At 39.2% G+C, this 22,216-nt stretch overlaps 1 protein-coding gene across 2 annotated transcripts in view; it reads right to left on the reverse strand.

Moving 5' to 3' along the window:
• ctnna2 (catenin (cadherin-associated protein), alpha 2) overlaps positions 1 to 22,216 on the reverse strand; it is a 347,985-nt gene that overhangs the window by 242,332 nt on the left and 83,437 nt on the right. For both annotated transcript variants that reach the window (XM_040147173.1, XM_040147174.1), the window contains exons 3-6: positions 8,280 to 8,475; positions 4,758 to 4,924; positions 3,543 to 3,662; positions 1,507 to 1,773 (exon numbers count right to left, since the gene is read on the reverse strand). In XM_040147173.1, the coding sequence (XP_040003107.1) occupies positions 1,507 to 1,773; positions 3,543 to 3,662; positions 4,758 to 4,924; positions 8,280 to 8,475 (750 nt within the window). The remainder of the gene's footprint in view (positions 1 to 1,506; positions 1,774 to 3,542; positions 3,663 to 4,757; positions 4,925 to 8,279; positions 8,476 to 22,216) is intronic.

Raw genomic sequence — 22,216 nt, forward strand, 5'->3', positions numbered from 1 at the left:
CGGTGTTTTACTGCCCCGCGTTCCTATTGCCTGCCTCTACTTCCATCATAGTAAGTTTTGTGGTTGGAGCATTTTAAGGCAAGACTTTTTTTTTGGTAAAATGTACAGCCTGCCACACTGTTGCTCTGTGTAGTGTCAGAGTCTTCATGACCAATGCATCGACTCATCGACTCTTGGGGGACAACGCTTCTAGAAGTAGACTGTTAATCGTGATGTATGCTGCTGTAATGTTGAGTCCTGAAGGAAAAAGTTCAACATTCATTTACATTTGTTCTCTAAGTGTCCAATAAATGTCTAAAACATATATGCAAATACAATCTGGGCCTTACCACTCATGACACAAGCTGAAGGGTAAATTATGTCTTATAAAAGTTGATACATGAATCAAAGTACTGCTTTTACCCTGAACCAGTGATTCTTAAGCCTGCAACTCAGTAGCCAGAGCACTGTTGATTTTCTATCCTTCCAGACACTTTTTTTCAGTCACATCTTTAAATGAGGATATTTGAAATGAAAAATGACATAAGATCCTGATCAAATATCCACCACCTCATTGTCCTGAGGTCTACACATGATAACCTAAACAGCAAAGAGGTACTGGCTTTGTGCATACATTGTTCACTATCACTGTACAACCACTAGATGGTAGCAGAGTATCATGTTTATGGAGAAAACTTAGTTTTGAACACAAATGAGTTTGGTTTGTTGTATCATGTAGATTTAAATACAGACAGAGTGAGCAGAAGGGTGAGCAAAGTGAAATGTACTGGTTGATCAAATAAAAAGACAAAAACATGCTCTGATCAACATACAACAATGCACACATGGATGAGTGTGTGTGTATGTGTGTGTGTGGGTGGGTGTTTGATGGAGAGACAAAGAAAAATTAGTAATAAGTAAATATGTTATTGTGGCACTAAAAATTAATGTTTTTTCAGATTTTAAACATCTCAGTGTGAAACCCCATGTGAAAACCCCATGTAGATGCAGCAACAATGGCAGCCTTCACAAAGCGGTGCAGATAAGAACTCCTACTGGTGTATAGTGTATTGCTAATAATGTGTGATGAATGCGTCTCTATGGATGCTGGAAATGTTTACATTCACACACAAAGGGGTACTATAGAAAATGGGATAGGATTGATAGCTTGACTTGAGTTTATGTGTGTTTCGTGGTCATAGTCAGAAACGGACATGACAGAAGGAGAGCTCGCCATCTTGGATATCGACTGGGAAACGTCAGATAATATTGATGCACCTACAGTACACCAGATTATACTGTCCTCACTGTTATGTAAAAGCACGGGGTGCTATAATGTATACATGCAGCAAATGAGTTATATGTGAAAAAAACTGCTACTGCATTCAGGAGACTTTGCCTCTGTGAGCTTTAAGACAAAACAGAAATGTAGGTGCGTTTAGCAGAGTTAGGATATATCAGTCTGTATATATACTGTAAGCGCTAAACATAGTATCTGAAAGAAGAACAGAATGCGGGCAGACTTACATCGAATTCATTGAGGGCAGCAGCCAGTTCTCCAATGCCAGCATGGCCGTGCTTTTCATCAGTGGGCGAGGTGGCCTGAGCGGCACTGGAAATGCCTCCTATGGCCTCCTGCACCTGCTTGAACACGTAGTCCCGGTTGGCACGTGTGGCTGCCACATCTGGGTGGCGCAGGAAGGCCTGTGAGGCCGTGTAAAGCATGGTGGCGTTTTTCTTAAGGGCCCCACGTGCAGCTGCCATCTCATCTCGACACTGGGGGTCTTTCAGTTCCTGTGAAGTAGACAAAGGTTTATTTCAGAAAAAGAATGGAAAGTTTCGATACTGCCATTATTTCACAATAGAGATCAGCAAACCATGAACGGATCCCAGTACAAGAAATTTCCAGTAAAGTACTGGGTAAAAACACAAGTTAACGTCCTATCTGATGAACTGGTATTGTTCCAACCACACAAAGTTAGGGCAGTGTCAGCAGGTCAGCAACCCTGGAGCTGGACGGGATTCAGTTCAGTGTTTTGTTCGGGGACAGTTCAGCAGGCTGCATGCTTTCCAACATGACACTTGCAGAAGAAAATCCTCTAAAAGCTTTGTGTTCTACCGGGAACCATATTAGAGAAACACTTATGTGTAATCCTCCTGGGTCAAATAAGTACTGATGTGGATATTTTGCTGATTTACATTAAAAATACTTTTGAAAAACAGAGACTTTTTAGCGTATGTTACCTACTGTACAGTTCTGTTAAAACTGATCATATACAACAATAATCAGTACCATTTCTATTTTTCTAAATTGTTACAAAGTACACTTTTTATTGCCTATCAGTTGTAACTAATACTATAAACTATCAATATACTGTATATGAATGAAACCACTCATAATATCTTGGTAATGTAATAATGTCTACTTTTGAAAGTGTTGGATTTGTCAGTGGCTTGTTTACATAACCCCACAACTATTAGTACAACACTGACTGAAAATAGGTTCCAGCTAAGATAACCAAATTTCCCCTATGGGAAAAAGTTCAATCTCCTTTTTAAACAGACGAGTAAATTCTGTTGTCAGGTCCAGGTTCTTCCAACTCAGAACCATCTCCAAAATTAGCCATTTCTTGTCACCCTCTGATCTAGAAAGAGTCATTCATGCACTAATATCCTTCAGGTAGGACAACTGTAACTCCCTCTACCAAGGCATCTCTCAGGCTACCATCTCCCATTTACAGCTAATTCAAAACGCTGCTGCCCCACTGTTAACAAGATATCCTTCCATCCTGACACTATCTCCCCGTTCATTTCAGAGTAAATTTCATAAAGTTTTTTCTGTAGTGGCTCCTCTGCTCTCGAACAGACCGCTGGAGGCTATTATACAGGCTAAGTCTTTTGTTGCTTCCAAGATGCGCCTTAAGACCCCCTTTTATTCTCTGGCTTTTAATTGTGTTTAACCTGTTTTTATTTTTATCTGATTCCTTGGGTTTTTACATTGTGCTTAAACTTGTTTCTATTTTGATCCTGCTTTTTTTCCATAACCTCTGTTATGCACATATATGTTTTTATGCTTGTATGTGTGTACATACACTGTATGTCTGTCTTTGTGCAGCACTTTGATGCAAAACCTGTTTTTAAAGTGCTATATAGATTGAATAAACCTGAACCTTGAAAACTTGAAACTTGTTTAAACACATTACAATGGCGGTGTGTGCATCTGTGAAAGCTAGCCTTGAGGAGACTATGCTATTAATGAAAAGCAGATAAAACTGCACATCATTTTGGAGTTGGCCAATATTTTTTCAGGATCTGACACAAAACTCTTGCTATTCACTCAGTGATGTCTTGTCAATCAGGATTCTCTATACACAAGTCAGATTGTGGCTACAGTCCAACAACCAAGTAGGTTAGTTTGAGCGTCTAACCCTCTCATACAATGGCTAGACTCTAACATTATTACACCATTTATCTCTGTAGAAGCCATTCCACATGGGATCTCCCTGCGCCCGAACGTGGCACATAAGTCAGGGTGGCTTCCTTCATCTAAAAAGGACAATTACCTGCTGTCTCCGGGCTGCCACATAGTTAAGCTTCACCATCTCCTTTCCAAACTCCTTGAAGCGGTTGGCCAGGTCCTGCTCATTGGTTGCATTCTTTACTCCCTCCAGGGCCTCCTCTACCTGTCACACACACACAAATACAAACCGAATCTTTCAAAAACTCTGTGACACATCTGAAAATGAACCTACACAAGATCTTGACCTATATATTTCAGTTTAAGGAATAAATCCAAGCCATAAAGTTTACAACATGCTTTAAAATAAAACAATACATCAACATTTGCATCTGTCACAAGTGAAAATGATTTTTTACTCCTGTGTAATGGCGACCAGGTTTAAAAAAGACAATAACCATTTAAATGTGCAATTTTAATGGGTCTCATTTCAGTTATTTCCATCTCTTTTGTGGGTACATTCTGATTCTAAACTCTTTTCTATCCCTAATGAAAGTGCCGCACAAGATGTAATGGAAAAGAGAGAAGAGAGAAAGATAACTCTTAAGTGGCCTTTGATGGCAGGGCTTATACTGGCTTGAATTAAGCCCCTCTGTGCGTCTTAAAAATGAAGCTGGAAAAAAGGACTGAGTGTGTATGTGTGTGTTTGTGAGAGACGGACAAAGTGAGTGACTGAAGGTGCATGCAGGCGTGAGTTTGTTTCAGATTATACCAATTGCATATCATTCTTTCTAGCACCCTGTATTAGCTTCTCTTTCATAGCCCTGAGCCACTTCCAAAATAAGGAACTAAGAAACTTAAGTTCTTCAAATGACTCCACACCGAGTGAGTGGGATGGGAATGCGCAGTTAATCACACCAGGGCACCAGGGTATGATATTAATACGGTACAATGAGATGTGTGTTCCCAGGATGCTCCTCCATGCTTCATCTATATGCTAATGTGTGCAGAGGTTGGGATAAAAGCATATATTGTTTCACAGGGAAGTCCTTTTTCTTTCACATCTGACGGCCTTTAAGTACACTGTGCACGCAAGTCTAAATAATACATTCAGGGAATCTGTCATTTCACAACATGTTAGATATATTAACATGAGTATTGAATGTTACATCTCAGAGTTCTGACGGCAACTCTAACACAACACACCAATGAGCACAACCCTGTTACCTCATAACTCTTGATTTATTATCACCCAGCAACCAAATTGCTGAACTATTGTTCAAGAAGTACGTTCTGTACGTTGGGTGATGATCGCACTTACAATTTTAAGGTGGGCCAGCAGCCTCATGACGTCAGCCATATCAGCAAGGATGAGCAGGCGGGTGACAGCAGAGAGCAGGGCGCGGGCGGCCCTCACCATCGTCCCGCGTTTCACAGAGGAACATGGGTCATCGGCAAACTCTGACGAGGCAATACGCATCGTCTCTCCTGCAAGAGGGAAGGAAGAAATCAGTAAGCAGAAAAAAGGGACATGATTTTTACTTTGGCTAGGTATTTGGCTGTGGCTGACTTCCTTGCGGCCTCCTCAAGGTTCCCATTTGCCTGCGGGATCCCAAGGTATTTTTAGCTGTCCGGGACATCTGCAATGCTGCCTTCTGGTAGTTCAACCCCCTCTGTTCTGATCATATGCTCTTCCAGTATTCAGCCCTTTCTTCAGTCTCAGCCCTGGGAGGATCTGTTCTAGCCAAGCATCTCTGTGCACATCTCTGATCACATATCATGACTAAGCCGGACGCCCTATATATGTATATCAGCTGATCTCAGTTACGGTCCTAGTAGGGATAGTACGTAGCGCTGCATTCAGATCCTGTAGCAGACTTTCAGAGGGTACTTTGGATAGTCATTCTTAGGTCCTTGTGTTCGTTGGACCTCATCAATCTCTAGTTGTGATAGGTGCGGATGTTGGAACACTTGTTGAGCATAAAGCGTCCGGTATGACTCCGGTTTGACAAATGAACGTCTGGTATGACTCTCGAGTTGGCGGTTTCACTTATACTGAGGACCCAAGGGTCCACACTAGCCGGGATTCGAACCCCCGACCTCCTGCGCCAAAGTCAGCAGTATTAACCACTGCGCTATCCAAAATATCCAATACATATACACACATATACAGGTATGAATATACACATATACATATACACATACATATATATTCACACGCACACGCACGTACACACACAAACACACACACACACACACACACCATTCAGCGAAAACATTAAAATCAGTAACTGGTTCTAATATGCAATTTAAAAAATGTAAGTTTAATATGTTTAATTAAAATGTAGGTTTAATATTATTTATATAGAATCCCTCGATGTCCTGACATGTAATTATATTCAACCTAGCAAAAAAGTGAAGAGTTAAGAGAATGAAAGAGGTGAATGAAAAGGGTGCCCCTTCGGCAGTCCACTTGTGGGCCGAACAGCTTTTGAGCATGTACATCTTTTCATAATGACAGTAAAAGGTTAGGAGACGTGGAGTATTAACTTTCATCTCCTATACTAGCGTTGGCCTTTTTTCAACCAAAGTACTTTGCTGGGAAAGACAGGTACTGAGTTTAATTCATTGTCTTTTTCACAGGGCAGAGCCTAACCGTCAAAAGAATTAGAAAGGATAGTGTAAGTATTTTGGACATAAATGTGCACATATGCAAACACAAATGCAAAAATGTGCTATATTAAAACAGGCCCTAAAGACAGAATTTCCTCCACAAACTTTTCTAACACAGTCTTCCATTGGTTTTGGCTCACATGCCTAACAAGTACTAAGAATGATCTTGTCCTTTTTGATGTTGACCTGTATGGCACCAGTCTACTTCACACCTCGAAAGAGCTGTGTGCCAGCGCAGTCAAGACAGTGTTCAATAGCAGCAGCGGCCAAGTAGAGCTGACAGTGCAGGATGAGGAATATGGCTACAACACAACATACACTGAGCTCCATTTGCTCTTTCTGCTGATTTAGTTATTGAACACGGAATCCAATTCCATTCCGGGGAAAAACATTTGTTTCGCAAAAAAGATTCACTGACTCAGCACAGAAAAGGAACTTTAGAGAGCTACAAACAACTGTGACATGGCCCCATCTGAGCAAAGAGTTCATGGAAAGATTAAACACGATTTGTTGAAGTTAGGGGTTGCATTCATGATGAAGTGTCAGCATTTATAGACTCCTGAAATTTTCCCAAATAGTTTCTAATGAAACAGGGTATCTATAATGTCTTAAAATTCAGCAAGGTTCCCCACCACTATAGACAGTTGAAGCTTTAACGATGCATGACTTTAGGGTAACCAATTCCTGAATTAGGCTCATTACATTCACAAAGATGCATGCCCCAAGTAAAACCCAAAACGAATGGGTTCTAATCTGTTATATTTAATGGATTCGGCTTGCCACTGTTGACTTCACAGTTGTCTAAAGTGGTATACACATTTGACTTTTTCTGACATTCAGAGCACTTTTCCCAAACATTAGAATTTTTAAAATCAATCACTCTACCCGTGTAGCTTTAAAGGCCAGAAAAAAGAGTTTACACTATAATCCTTTCAGAGAAAATGGGTTCAGCAGGGCTATCATTTCACTTATAACAACACTAAACTGAGATCTGATTCAACAGTATCTGTAAAAATCTGTATGAACTTCTGTGTTGAGTATATCCCAGAAACATAACATGTACAGTAAAACTGGCAAATACAACATTCAGAAAGCCATTCTGAAGCTGTAACCTGAGGTATACCACAACCTGAGGTATTTATTAACACCGTCAAAACTATCACTTTATTCAGTTTTTATACTGTCATAATGTATATATGTACCGATTCTGTTATTATAGCTGAAGCCTGAATTTATGGCATCGTTTTAGGATGTTACTTTTGTCTACCAGATTTACAATACATACATACTGAGTGGGGAGTGAGGGAAATATGACCACTCTTATTATAGTAATCCAATGCAACACTGTCACATACTACAACCTTTAAAAGTTACCGCAACACATCTGACTCATTCTCAAAAAAAAAGAAAAGATTACAATCTACACAAAAGATATTTTTACTGCAAGGCTTTAGTGTCTACCCTCTGTACCTAATATGTACTGTACCTAACAGCCCCCCTTTTTTATGCTTGATTTCTGTTGTGTAAAATCTGTCTGAACATTGCACTGAAAACCTGATCAGAAGATTGTAGTATTACAATTTATGAGAATATAGCAATTGCCATGAGAGAGCACAGTAAAAATGTTTGCAGATGCGATGCATTTTGTAATCCAAAATGTGGTCTGTGAAATTATACTTTACAGGGAGGTTCAGTCATAGACTAATGTTTTTTTTCCTTCCATTTGCTTCACAGAAAGTTTGACAAAAAAAAAAGAATGTGCAATATGTTAATTATCCAGTGCCCACGGAAAGTAGTTGGATTTAAATTGGATTTTAGAAAACAATAAGTATAAACAAATATTCAAAAGTATGGCCTTTCCAAAGTTATATAGGAAAAAAACAGACCAAAGAAAGGAACTGACAGCAGGTGTAACCCTTTACTGATGATGAATGATGCTCTAGAAAGTTTAGAAACAAGACTAATCATATACTATGCTATAGAGATCTAGTATGTGAGTCAGGCATTGCTGAGGGAAAGGAGGAATTACTAGATGTCTGGAGCAAAAAACAGGGATATTTCAGACTGAAAACGTTAGTTATGCGACCTGATCAAAGCAATATTATGCTACAGTACAACAACATAAAAGGCAAAAGCACTGTGTCTGCATAAGAACATTCAACAAGCTCACCTTGCTTACGAACATCCTCCACGGCAGCAATGAGCTCCTCCTTGAGGTCCTGGCTGTCTTTGGCGATCTGTTCACCCTTCTCCAGAAAGTTCTGGGTAGCCTGCTCAACAGACACTGCCAGGACGTGGGCCTTCTTGGAGCGCCCCTTCTTCTTACTAGATGGTCCTTTGTTGCTGGTGTTCACCAGTGTAGTCACCTGTTCAACAGGGGAAGACATTACAGTTGGTTGAGTAACATACAGTATATAAAATGTCTTCTAGACCAGTGGTGTGACCTCTGAAGGTGACCTCTGAAGGTGCCTTGTGGTATCTGGCACCAAGACGTTAGCAGCAGATCCTTTAAGTCCTGTAAGTCGCGAGGTGGAACAGCCGCAGATCGGACCTGTTGCTCCAGCACATCCGCATACACCCTGTCACTGATCTATGGTTTTTCTCCTCTCTGACCACTGTTGCTAGGTATTCAACACTGATGACCAGGAGCATCCCACAAGCCTTGCCATTTTGGAGATACTCTGACCCAGTCATCTGGCCCTTGTCAAAGTCACTCAGCTCTTTACACGTGCCCGTTTCTTCCACATCCAACAAACTGACTATGAAAACCGAATGTTTGTTTACCATCTAATATATCCAAGACATTAACATGCACCATTGTTACGAGATAACCAATGTTATTTGCTTCATCTGTGAGTGGTCGTAACATTCAATGCTCATCGATGTGCTGTATGTACAAGGGTGACTTATTGCAGCTTTTGTGCTTTTGTGCTGTCAGCTTTGGCGGTTACTTTGGAGGCACATTGCTATTTTGGAAAGCAGCCACAGATATTAAGAGTGACAAAAATGACTTAATAGATTCAAAAAATGATTCAATAGTTTAAAAAAAATGCCAGGTACATTTTGAATAATGGTTTTCAGTTCATGTCTAAAATATTCAAAATTGCTCCACATTTATTACCTGTTGCAGGGTTTGCTGATGTTAGCAGCTCACAGTAAATAAACAAGCATGATGAAAAGATAAATAAATATTTTAATCTTTATAATACTTAGATACACTAAGAGCTACGTCCTGCTGTTTCCCAGCGACAGCAATCCAAAATAAAAAGATCTATTTTATTAATCTACTTCTTTCTTTCTTCTTTTTCTGAAAAAATGCATTTTTGTACATGTACATTTCCTTATTATGATAGGAGTATATTTTTTCCCTGTTTTGGAAAGTAGAGTGAAAAAACTGTGGAAAAATGCTTTAACCTGCAGCAAAACAAAATGAAAAATGGTCATGTCTTTATCCCTGATATGAGCTTCCACAACTATAATGAGGCAATTAATTCTGAATGCTATTACTGCAACAGAAACATGCCAAACTGTACATACCTTAGCATCAATCAGGTATATTGCCTCATTTTAGACAGGAACCACTGAAAATAGTAATCCTTCAGTTTAAGTCGGAATGGTGTGAATTAAAGTCGGTCAATCGAGCTGTGCTTCTCAGTGCGACAAAAATTTAACTAAATTGACTCTCAGGCAATAATTTCCTTGATTTCAGCTCTTTTTGGTAGGCCCCACTTCACAGGATCAATAGGATGATGTTTTACAAAATCCTAAGAAATGAGCCCTTGACAGAGTTGTATTAGTAACAGTTCAGTGTTTTGCAGGAGTATGCTTCTTAGGGAGACATGCAACAAGATACCTTCCATTAAGAACGTTTCTATTACAGTCAAGAAGCATTTCTGTACTAGACTACACAGCTATTGATTTCTACCCACAGCAGACAGACAGTCAAGAAGATGACATACAGAGGCATATGTGTTGGTTCATGTTACTGAACAGTAAAGTTGTCTAAGGGCCACAGCAACAAAAAAAATGACCCATTTCAAATGAGCACTCTACCTGAAAGAAGTCACGAAATCGTGGGGAACAGGCATCCTCACTAAAAACTAAAGGCTTTTAGCTAATCAGCACTTCCCTAGTACTGTCAAGAACATGCAAGCCTCAGGGTTGAGAAATATCTGTTAATTAAGAACTTGGAGATTATCAGGACATGCACTGAGAGTGTCTGGTGTTGGCTTCTTCAACAAAAATAATGTGAGAAAAACGGGTTTTAAACTATTGATAATAATTATATTGAGTTATAATTACAGTCATCGTCATCAAACAAAAATGATCACCTTCTCTGAAAATCTTAATTTGAAAGTAATTAACAGAAAGCTATGAACCAAGGCATTATATATTAAACTCATTCAGCCTGCAAGACAGGCAACAGAACAGCACCAAATCATTGCTGCCCGTGAATAATTCAAGAGTGGAATTATTTCCAATCCTTGCATGGCGGTCACACCTTCGTTGAACACAATGACGCACATCTGTCTGAGGCCAGTGAGGAAGCACACGGACAGACTTGCTCATTGCCCAACCGCGTCAGAGTTTGCTGTAACAGCATGCGTCTGACAGCATCTGAACTTGCGCAGTGGGTTGATATGATTAGTTTGAGGAATATATCACAGGCTTTCATTCTGCAAAGCTGCTAAGAGCAAAGTTATGTTCTGTCTAGGCAGCACTACTTAAGGGCTTCTGGCGTGGCATAAAAACTTTAATGATGTATGCCCCCACTTATTATGGATCCAGGAATAGTAGCGCTGATATGAGTTAACCTTTCTTTGTCTATTTTTTCCTAATGTGTATTTCATAACTTGATGACATTATTTTTACAATCTGTATTCATAGCTGCCCTGACAACTAACTCTGACACATCTATTTACCACCAGCTCATCTGCTCAGCATCACCTTACACAGCTGAACAAGTGCTCATTATGAAGTGCAACGGTGTGTTTATTTCAATCTAAGTTTGTCGAATCAATAACTCATCATTATATTTACACAAACCTGTTCACACAGAGCCCCTCTAACTCACACACAGACACACGAGTACTCATATGCTCGCTGCCGACATAACAGCATTTTAGTGTAGATCCGCCACCCCTGACAGGCACACGAACAAAATGCACTATCAACAACACAAACACAATCACACAAATAAAGGCTCCTTTTTCTTTTAGTTGTTCCTCAGAGACCACACTAAGAATTCTTGTGATTGTTGTTCAGCAAGTAAATCAACAGTAAACTAATGTGTCCAGGCTGCTTTAAAAGCACCTACTGATGCAGTTTTGAGATTTCTATCTGCACAGATAGAAATCTGTGTGTTTCAGATGTATGGAACAGTCTGTTCCATACATCTGATTACCCCTGCCATATTACTGTGCTTAAACCCAAAGTGGTTTTTAGCTTGGGTTATTCAGTAAGTACTTTGTAAAGATCAGGGGACCTTCATGTTGCCGGTTTAAATTACATTTTAGTTGTCTGGAAAATCTGTGTTTAAATGTTTTGATCATTGTAAGATTTCCTATTTGTGGTGCCTACAGCTTTAATGGAGCCAAAGAAAGGCCAGTGCCTAATGTTTCCTCAGAGGAATTTCTGCGTATTGACAGAGAACTGCAAATGGTGTATGGTTATGATACTGCTGCTGCCTGGTGTTTATTATCATGATTAGCATCAGTGTAAAACCAGCTTCCATGCATGTTGATTACGAGTCATGAACTGACTTGTTTAGGCCTCTGTTATCAGTAGAAACCTAATATAAAGTAAATTGTCCATTGACATTGTTAAAAGAAGCATAGTTGAAATTTGAAGTGCAGCCTCTGATTCATCCTCATTTTTGTTCCTTTACCATACAGTGGCACTCTATGTAGCAATAAATCGAGACAGGTCAAGTAAGAGAATGAAACAAAGCTACATTTAGTAACTTTAACTGTATATTTGCAAAAGTACTGGCTTATAGGAGGATGGGCTATCTGTCAGCAAGCAATTCACCTTAAACAAGTACATATTTTTGCATCAGTAAATTGTTTTGACATTAAAAACAATAAAATATATGCATTTTGTGAAAGTTCAAGTGATGATTCAATACTCTACAGCCACAGAGTTTCTCTCACTGTAGTTTTGTTGCAAATATACAGTAACCGAATTAAACGTTATAGAAGTAAGAGTGGGCAAAAATGACTGCAATCTTTAGACATTGTCTGTCGCAGCCACAATCTTTCTCAGATATGTTTGCTCAGAGATTAGTGGTCAAGTATATAGATTTCTCTTTTATCTTGGCTGAATCTTGACGTTAATGAGATCTGTTACTTCTATGTCTCTTAAATGTCTCTTATTTCCGTAACTCTTCCATGGAACCGACAATGAGAACATACTGAGGTATGTGTCTCCATGACTCATCTGCACTTCAAGTGCTCTTTTATTCATTAACACAGGGCTGGGCTTTGGAATACACACTGATAAGGCTACTGCATGTGTCATGCAGCTTTCCACAGGGAATGACTCCATCAAGTCAAAGCTTGTTGACATTTTGTTCTGCAACAGTGACTTGAAAAGCCTGATGTATATTTAATTATGTCCGCAATAACCTCACAGCATGTGCTGAGGCTGATTCAATCTATCTACCTTCATAGAGATTTAACTCTACTATTTTTATGAAAACTTCTTCCTGTCTCTGCATGCAGATGCCCTAGCTGAGAATGAATGTAGAATGAGCTACAGAATGCAGAAGATGCAGACAAAATAACACTAACACATGAGAATGTACTTAAACTTTGAAAATGGTGACCAATTAACTTCAAACAGTTTAAGATATGAGTAATATTTGGCCGTGAGACAATTAGCGGTAATTGTCAGCCCCCTTTATACTGCTTGCCCTTCTGCTTGTTTCAACTAATTATTTTCTTAGCTATTCTTTATCAATGTATGTTGTCTGCATGTGACATATGCTATCATGGTTTTCAAGACAGGTCCGCCGACCAGCAATGCACTTGCAATTTAGGCACCGATAATTTAACCCTTGAAAGCTCAGTTAGATAGCTTTGAAAACTCAAATGTAAATGTTGACTGACAGACTTTTTTCATTCTGTCAACTGACATGACACACCTTTGTAGCAGTGTTTTTAATTATGATTAAGTAACGTAAGAGTCAAATCATTTTCCATTAGGTCGAAACCCTTATATAGGATATTACCTTCATTGCAACTACTGATTACTTTTTTAAAGACAGAAAAGCAAGCTGAGCGATGGGTTTCACAGGCTGCTGTGTACTTCCAGAAGCATAGACAGAGAACTAATTTGGAGGGCATAGATGGGCACCAGAGTTTACACTGATTAGATGAACTGTGGAAATCAGATTTGACAAACATCCCTGGGAGGGACAAACATTGTAGGAATGAAAGGCAGTGCTTTTGTTTCAGGCTGGATGACGTTACATTTTGAGGTCTTAAGACACCACAGCTTTTTGCCGTGGATGCTAGGGCATCCAAGTTTAATCACTGTCACTTTCATAGAGACACAGCATATGACAAAGAGCCTGAATGTTTAACTTTTAGAACATGTTCAGTACTGACAGCCATCAAGTCCATACTCAGCCTACCAAAAAAAACAGGGAAGGAAATGCAGCAACATGACGTAAGCCTACAACACTGCAAGCAATGATGATGTTTAAAAGATAATGGCAATACTCCCAACACACACTCACAAACTTATGAATACAACCATGCTAATTTAAAAACAGTGAGTAATGTTAAGTATTAGTTACATTTGTAAGGTTTTCTACAATGTATTGTACAGATAAACACATTTTACTTTGCAGTTCTCTTTTGTCTGACAGACCAATTTGAAAAAGAGAATTCAAATACAAAAATAACATGAATGCAGGATGGGGCTATGTTAAAAGGCATGAAGGGGTTTTAGAGCAGAAAAATTTCTGAACATCTTTAGTGCAGCAGACTTGCTGTTGTGTTTTTAGGAGGCAGGTTGCAGTATTTAATTAAGATAAAGTGACATATTTATTATATATTGTAACTTTATATAATTTAAGTCATCCGTGTAAGCTAAAACATAGTCCTTTACTTATTCTATGGATGAGACCAGTATAGGATCTAACCTATTCACTCATACAGTCACGGCGCCTACTGTGACACTGAGAAGTCAACTAAAAAATATGTTGTGACCATCATGACAAAAAGGGTCTGAAGGCTTCAGTACCTATTGCAAGTACAAAATAAGAACTGAGCACACAGACTAATCATATGTATCCTTCAGGGATGGAGGTAGAAACAGAAGTAGTTGGGAAAAAGAAATGAAGTGGGACAGAGTAATATTCGCCTCATGCATCCAATTGTAGCCTAATATAAAACAAAATACATTCAGTGTCCAGGCAAGGCAGCCTTGCCCTTTCCTGCTAGCTAATAATTGGCCCTGGGCAAGCCCATTTATCGTGAGTATTAGTAGCGCTGCTTGGATTCTATGCAAGACCATACAGGGGTTATTTCCATACAGACACAAGATATGTCATTTTCTGAGCCTCAGTTCTGAGACTGTCCAGACACAACAACCTTCATGATGTAGACTGTAGTCCTATATATAACATGTATGGAGCTGTGTTACAAACTGTATCTTAAGCTTAGAACTAATGAGTGTTTTATTCCTCTTTGGTAGAACATTTAATTCTTTGAATTCCACTGCATTACCACCCAGCAATGTTTAAAGGCAAAAAGCAAAGGACAGGAGCTTTAAACGACTGTCACAGACTTAATGTCCGGGAGCACAACTGAGTAAACTGACTTGTCACTATTACTTAAGCCAAATAATTAATTGCGTTACACTATGCATATAAAAGTATTAGCCAGCAGGCACAATCTTCAGGACAGCCAGAAGACTAAAAAGTAAAGATCAGCAACTTGAGAATGGTAGAATGGTATGTGAGATGGAAAGTTCTAAGTTAGAGTTATAAGAGAGTGATAGTGAATTTATGAGTGCAATCCGTCTGTAGATGCTGCAACAGTTTTAAATATTTAATTCTAAGACAACTAAAGAGGGAGATTCCCACCTGGTTTTGTGCTGCCTGATGAGGGGAGAATTAAAATGTCTGTGTGAACACTTCTTGCGGGTGAAAACAGAGACACTAAGCAGTCTGTCTCTTTATGTTGTTATGTGCTGAACCACAGGGGTCTTCCACACAGTATTATCAGTAAATGGTGCTTATGTAAGATTCTATATTATTTGCTGTGGTCCTCCAGAGGCCAGATGTAAACACAATACATACGCAGAAAAAACATGCGTATTCCATTCCCATTCCCCACATGTTAATTGGTATTTATAAAACAAAGTGCACACCTCTTGCCTACCATCTGTACACACAAATTCACAGAGCGAGCTCAACGTGAGTGGAAATGTAAATACAGTATAAGGTGAGAGACCAAATCAAAGATGTTTGACAATTAGTCAGATTTACTGAGTCCAAATTAAATCATTATAGTCTAATTAACACTATAAAATTTATGTTAATGTCAATGTCAAAAATAGACTTTTTCTTTTATTGTAAAAAGTCTGTTCTGACATTAATGCTATGATCAAAGTAACTGCTGATTACCTTTCTGATGTCTGATGGTGATTAATGAGATGCAGCATGTGTGATGCATTCATTTTCAACACGTAATGGCCTTGAGTAAGGATGCCTGCTCCGGCCCTGGTGGAGGGCCTCACCACTGCAGCTGGTGAAATTGTGCCTCTTCTCTGCCATTTTTTTTCCACTGAGACACTGGTGGAGCAGACATAGGTATACAAATTTAAACCAGGATGTGTCTGCAGTCATCCATGGCTAACTGTGGAGGTGTAAATCAGGCTCACGCATGTGCAGGCAATTATGCAATGAGTGAGATTTATAAACCCGAACAATGTTTATGCACGGCTTTATAAATTCTGATGAAAGGAGTATGCATGCATATTTCTGCATTTGTGCAGGGCTTTAGGCATCTGGCTGCAGGTGTTGTCTCGTGGTAGCACTGCTGCTCTTGCTGTGTTATATTATTAAAAGATGACAGTAGCGGTACTGTTGCTATTAAGGGTTGAGTCAAGAAAAATCCTGAACCTGAACATTGACATTAATAGTATCAACATTATTCAAGTAAAATAAAGAATAAAAAGTTATTTACAGTTAATTATCCTATAAAATTTAGCCTATACTGTATTTATACCAATTCATTTATAAGAGGTGCACACATATACAAAGTTTTACCAGTAACAGTTCAGGGCATAAGTACAGAGATTCACAGGGATGAGGCTCCACAAAAAAGGTTTTATAACAACTGGCAGCTGAACAGTTTACAAATATATCTGACTGGACTCATATTGACATAACAAATACTGCATGAGTTGCATGTGGACAGCTGATCGTTGTGAATTGTGAATGTGGACCACCTGAGGCCATTGCTCTTCCATTTCCAGATGTTCCCCAAGAGCATTCGTGCTAGGAAGGGGACACACACACACACACACACACACACACACACACACACACACACACACACACACACACACACACACACACACACACACACGCACACACACACACACACAGTAATGACCGCATCATCACATCAAGACACGGTCACTGGGCTAGAAAGACACAGGACCACAGAGCTCAAACCACAAAAATTGCTGAGCCATACTCAAGCAGACACAAAAACACGGTTACACAGGTCTGTGAGGCCGATGTGGGTGGGAGGAAAGGCGATGATCTTGAACAGGAAGAGGGAAAAATCATATCTACATAGATAGGCTTGTAATTCCATTAGCATCACATGACTTGTATAACTCATGAGATAAATTACAGAATTTGCTCTTCCATTTTCATGTCATGGGCACTTAAAGTATACAGCTAGCTTGTGCACTGGAAATGGTCAACCATGACAGAGTACTTCTTTTGTTACATTTGTCTTGTGCTGAATTAACTTTCCCTGCTACTGCAATATTGTAAATTCTTCAAATACATGGTAGACTTTAAATCTTTCTCAAATATACAGGATTTTATACCGCAACTTAAATATGGAAGCTCACTGCTGATTAGATAACAAACATTTGCACATCACTGGACCCTGAAATATTGCGCTAGAATGTTAGTGAACAAAACTCATCCCCAACAAAAACCCGTGTCAAGCTGTTATAACAGCCTTTAGCATGAATTTTTTTTTTTCCCCCATAAGCAAGCCATACTACACTATATCAGAGCCTTCCCATTGTCCCACAACCTTCAGGTTCAGACAGCAAACAGTTACCAGGTAATACATGAGTGATTATGCTGCAGCGATAGTATGGTAAAACTTTCCTTTAGGCATAAAGAGTTGTTGTGCCTTGCCCTCCCATTTTATTGCTGATCAATACTATTAAATGCCATGTGGCCTTTCCTCTCGAGAGCACTGGCTAGTGGACTCTCCACTCAGCAGTAAATCCCTGGGGCTCTGTGTGGCCATTCAATTTTCCACCTTCAGCCTCTGAGACTCACATCCAACAGATGAGTGATGCACTTTAACTGTTGAACATTAGAGAAGGGCATGTGCATGTGTGTGCACCTGAAGCCAGCTACACACATGCATGATCAGGCACACACATACGCAGCTCCTGAGAGATTCTGTTAACCTTTGGCACCCTCCTACAGTTAGTGAGAACCATAATGCTCCCTGTTGAATAACTGATGAGGCCATTTACAGTATGCCCATGTGTTAAGTGCATAATGTGTTAAAAAGCTCAGGGGACAAAAGCAAGGGGGGTCATGTACATTTTTCCAAGTGGGTGAATCATTCACCTAGCTATGAGAGGGACAATACAGAAACCTGTTTGCACAAGATGGGCACTGTGATGGCTTCAAGCCATGTTACACGCTGGGTGATCACCAAGTGTGTCACTGTAGAAACAATACAACGACACAACTACTGACTGCTTAATCTCCAGTAAACTGTACATCCATCTGCACACAAACTAAATCAAGCCAAGACAAGTATATGTAAAATGCAGAGATCAACACACACTTGCATTGCACATTTGCATATAAGGAAAAAAATGCAAACTTACTGTGAAGTATATCTACACAGAAATGTTCTTAAAGATGCGAACTGTGCCTGCTATGTGCACCTGATAGGAACAACACTGTAGCCCTGTATCCTGCAGAGCGGATAAAAACATCTTAGAATTTTTAAGATGAAGGCTTTCTTCAGTTTGTATCATATCCCAATTTTAAATATCTTTTGAAGTTAACAAGTGCTCAAGTGCGAAGCAGTGAAGAATAGCGTGCATTAAACTTGGTACCCGAATGGGTTTTTGGGGTGGCAAAAGGGAAGGGTTGCATGGGTTTCATGCTCTCACATTCTCAACCATTCAGTTTGCTCGCTGGCAACCATATCATAAAACCTTCTGAAAGTTTGCTTAGTTTAGAGCCTAGAAATGAATTCTGTAGAGGAACTGTGCCATACAATGAAGAATATAAAGAAAAACTGAAATCTGGGCTCTGCATTTCCAGTTTTATACACCAGAAGAATGGCGTTATCTGCGATAACGATTCTCACATTCTCACGTACATTGTGCTTCGAGAGTGCAATAGACTTTCAGTTTCCCCATATTTCCTCATTAACAACCCTGTTAGCCCATTTTCCTATCCTCCCATTCCTTCATTATCATTCTCAGCACAGAAGTCTTTTTGCTCTCAATGAGGTTACCTCATTCATTTTTGAGGCATGACAGAACATTTTTGATTCACATTTGACAGAGCTAAACAGGGTCAATAACTGCTGGCAGTGCTTTTCAGGTTGACATGCTTTAAACCACTCGATGTTTTCTAAGGACAATTTTGCACCCATTTGAAGATCATCCCAAACCCTTCACAGAGCCCAATGCAGGAGCCAAACTCTGGATCCAAATATCTGCTGTGGCACATTGTTTTTCTTCAGAAATAATTATGAGCATACCTAAGAGAAAAAAGGTGGGAAAAAATAAAACAAAACAAACATAATAAAAAAAACTTGTTTGGATGCCAAGAACTATCTAAAAATACCATTCATCTAGTGTGTGAAAAAAAGCCAATGATTAGCCCTTGGGGAACTAATCTAAAAGGAAAAAAAAAAACAGCAGAAGTGAGGTTTGAAATCAATATGCAATGCTGGCCAATTAGAAAATTTCAGCAACAATGCATTCTTTTTAACTAGCAAACTTTCTACCCCCACTTACATATATGAATATAAGAAATTACAGAAAGTTTGTGTTATAATTTCCTATTCGGTGTAAATGCCAATGAGCCTCATTTGACTGGGGTTTAATTTTTTCATGACAAGCCTTGAGCTTTTCACATAATCTTCATAACAAAGGGCAAAATATATGCCATCTGAAATGCTGCTCACTTCAAAGACAAACCACATTAAAGCTTTCTCAAATCTCATTCTGAAATGGCCTAAAGTGTGAGGTATGGTCACAAAGATCAGTGCCAAAGAAATTAGTGCAGAAATCCAAACAAAAAGTGGCTTTAAGGAATGTGTGAGAATAGCATTATAACAACAAGGTTCAATAAGGTTTGGACTTTGTAGGAGAAGAAAACGGATTCCATAACAGAGGTCATGTGCATCTAAACGGTACGGATGCCCTCTAAACAGCAGACCAACATCTTCACCACCCACTGAACATCCGGCCTACCAACTAAACGGTTAATAAACTGAGACTTAAGCTCTGTCAAGGAGCTCTGATAGACTAAAAAAACTTCAACGATATCCCCCAGCTGCTGTCTTTCCAATTGCATTTTTTAACATACCTGCTGATAATATTTAGATGCCCACAGGAAATTCTGCTGCTCCCATAACCCCACAACACATGGAGGATGACACCTTATTAATCTGTTCTCCTCTCAATCTTGAGGTCCTCACCACTGCCTTTAAAATCCTCCCACGCCCATCCTTTGTCAAACGTCACAACCCACGGATTTAACCATGGCTTTCAACCTTGTATTTACGGTCACACCCAACTCTTGATTTACATCACAGTATTTTAGCACTTGCTCACAATGGGATTTTTAACAGTCTAAAGTAATGTTGCAGGTAGTTTGGCCTTTGTTTTTACTGATTACTAGATAATTGATGTATTTTACCTCATGCTAAATGAGCAAAACATGGGTTGCCTTTGAGGAGCAATAATATGGAGCCCAAGTTATGTTGTCATGTGTCTAGAGGCCTGTGTTTAGCTGCCATAAACCTATAGATTATAGTGTAGTCAATTAAATGTCAAAAAATTGCATTAAAAAAGGTCATTCCAGCTACATATAATGTTAAATTGTGAACCCGTGAAGACATTACCGGGCAACAAATTAACTGATTTGTGATGACAAATAAGAAAAAAATTAGATACCATTAACATTAATTAGACCAATTGTATTGCAGCAATTAGTTAATACAATTATAAAGAAACTGGATACACAAACATATAGTCCAACTTAAAGGACCGCTTAGGTCGCTCATCCCTACCCTTGGATACGACCAACAGGACTGTACCTGGGCAGGCGTACTGGACCTTTGTTGTCATGTTAACAATAATACACACACAGTTAGGGTTGTGGAACAGTCATGTTTTGGTCGGGTTTAGGCCCAAAAATACTTGGTTAGGTTTAGGAAGTGTTGGCTTAAACTGTGTTACTACACCATCTGATGTGTTATTAGGAAAATACTGCAATGCAGGAAATAGTACTGTATATTATATTGTATATTATATTGTATATATGGTGAGATAAAGACAAGTAACAGAGTAAGACAGACTGGTTGGTCAGGGGTTCCTCCTAGAGTAACATAATCCCCCAAAATATTAGAAGAACAGAACTAGACAGTAGCTTCACATGATGGAAGACCAGCACAGTCTTCAGACTTAAACCCCATGGAGCTGGTTTGGGATGAACTGGACAGAAGGTGAAAGCAAAGCAAACTTCAAACGTTACAAATTCATTGGAACTTGTGCAACAGTGCTGGGAAGAACTTTTCAAACAATGTTTCATTTCGATTGCAGAAAGAATGCTACGAGTGCGTTCGGCTGCTGAAGGAGTCAAAAATTTTGATCAAATTTAGTTCAGCTAGAAGATTCCACGATTCCTTTTTTTAATAATCTCCGATTTTTTATTTGTTTATGCTTTAATTTCAAAAACACTGAGACATTGAATTATGTAAATAACAGCTGGAAAAAACATGTGTTCTAAAACTTTTGACTGGTAGCGTATACAAGTTCAAGATCTCAAGCAGCAAGACTGACTCGTGTACACATCGTGTCTATACAAACTGGTATAATTTGATTTCCAGGGTTACTTTTAATAATTGAGTTCACACTGTGCAAAGATGAAATATTTAACACAAAAACTAAAATAATTACTCAGTTCAGTTCTGTTCAAACAAAGTGATGCAACTTCCCACGGAATTTACCCAACGTTGGACAACAGGGAACCACAGGAAAAGTTTATATTGAACAATAAATCTGTCTCACTGTAAATACAAAACTCAGCAAAGGGAGACAAAACTAGAGGGAGTAAAAGATGAGTTTGGAAAACTCAATTATTCATGTAAATGGTTTGTTTTATCGTATTTTCTGTTCTGTAAAATAATAACGATGTTCATCAAGTTAACTCAGATTTATAGGCCATAGGGGAAGAGGATTGCTGTCTGCAGAAAAGTAACACAGAAAGAAAATTTAAAAAGCACAGGTATATAGAAAAGGATGGATAGAGAAACAAGACAGAGACACACATTTTTGGCTATTCAGCCTCATTTAGATTACAACTGAGCTGATCCTGCTCCAAGCCAAATATGCAGACAACCAGAGTCTCAGATTATGTGTCTGCTTCTTTCCCTTTCATCCTCTTCCTCTCTGTCTCTCTCTTGCACACTTGCACACACACAAAAGAACAAGGGAAGCAAGAGCCTTGCTTGCTCACTGTCAGAGTCCTTTGAAGATCCCAAACGGATCAGCTGTATTCCACTCATATATCTGCTCAGCATCTGCACAGCGTAGGCCGTGAGGGATTGTGTCACAGTTTTATCAGTATAGGGC

Source organism: Xiphias gladius, chromosome 15, assembly GCF_016859285.1.
Source record: "Xiphias gladius isolate SHS-SW01 ecotype Sanya breed wild chromosome 15, ASM1685928v1, whole genome shotgun sequence".
NCBI lineage: Eukaryota > Metazoa > Chordata > Actinopteri > Istiophoriformes > Xiphiidae > Xiphias > Xiphias gladius.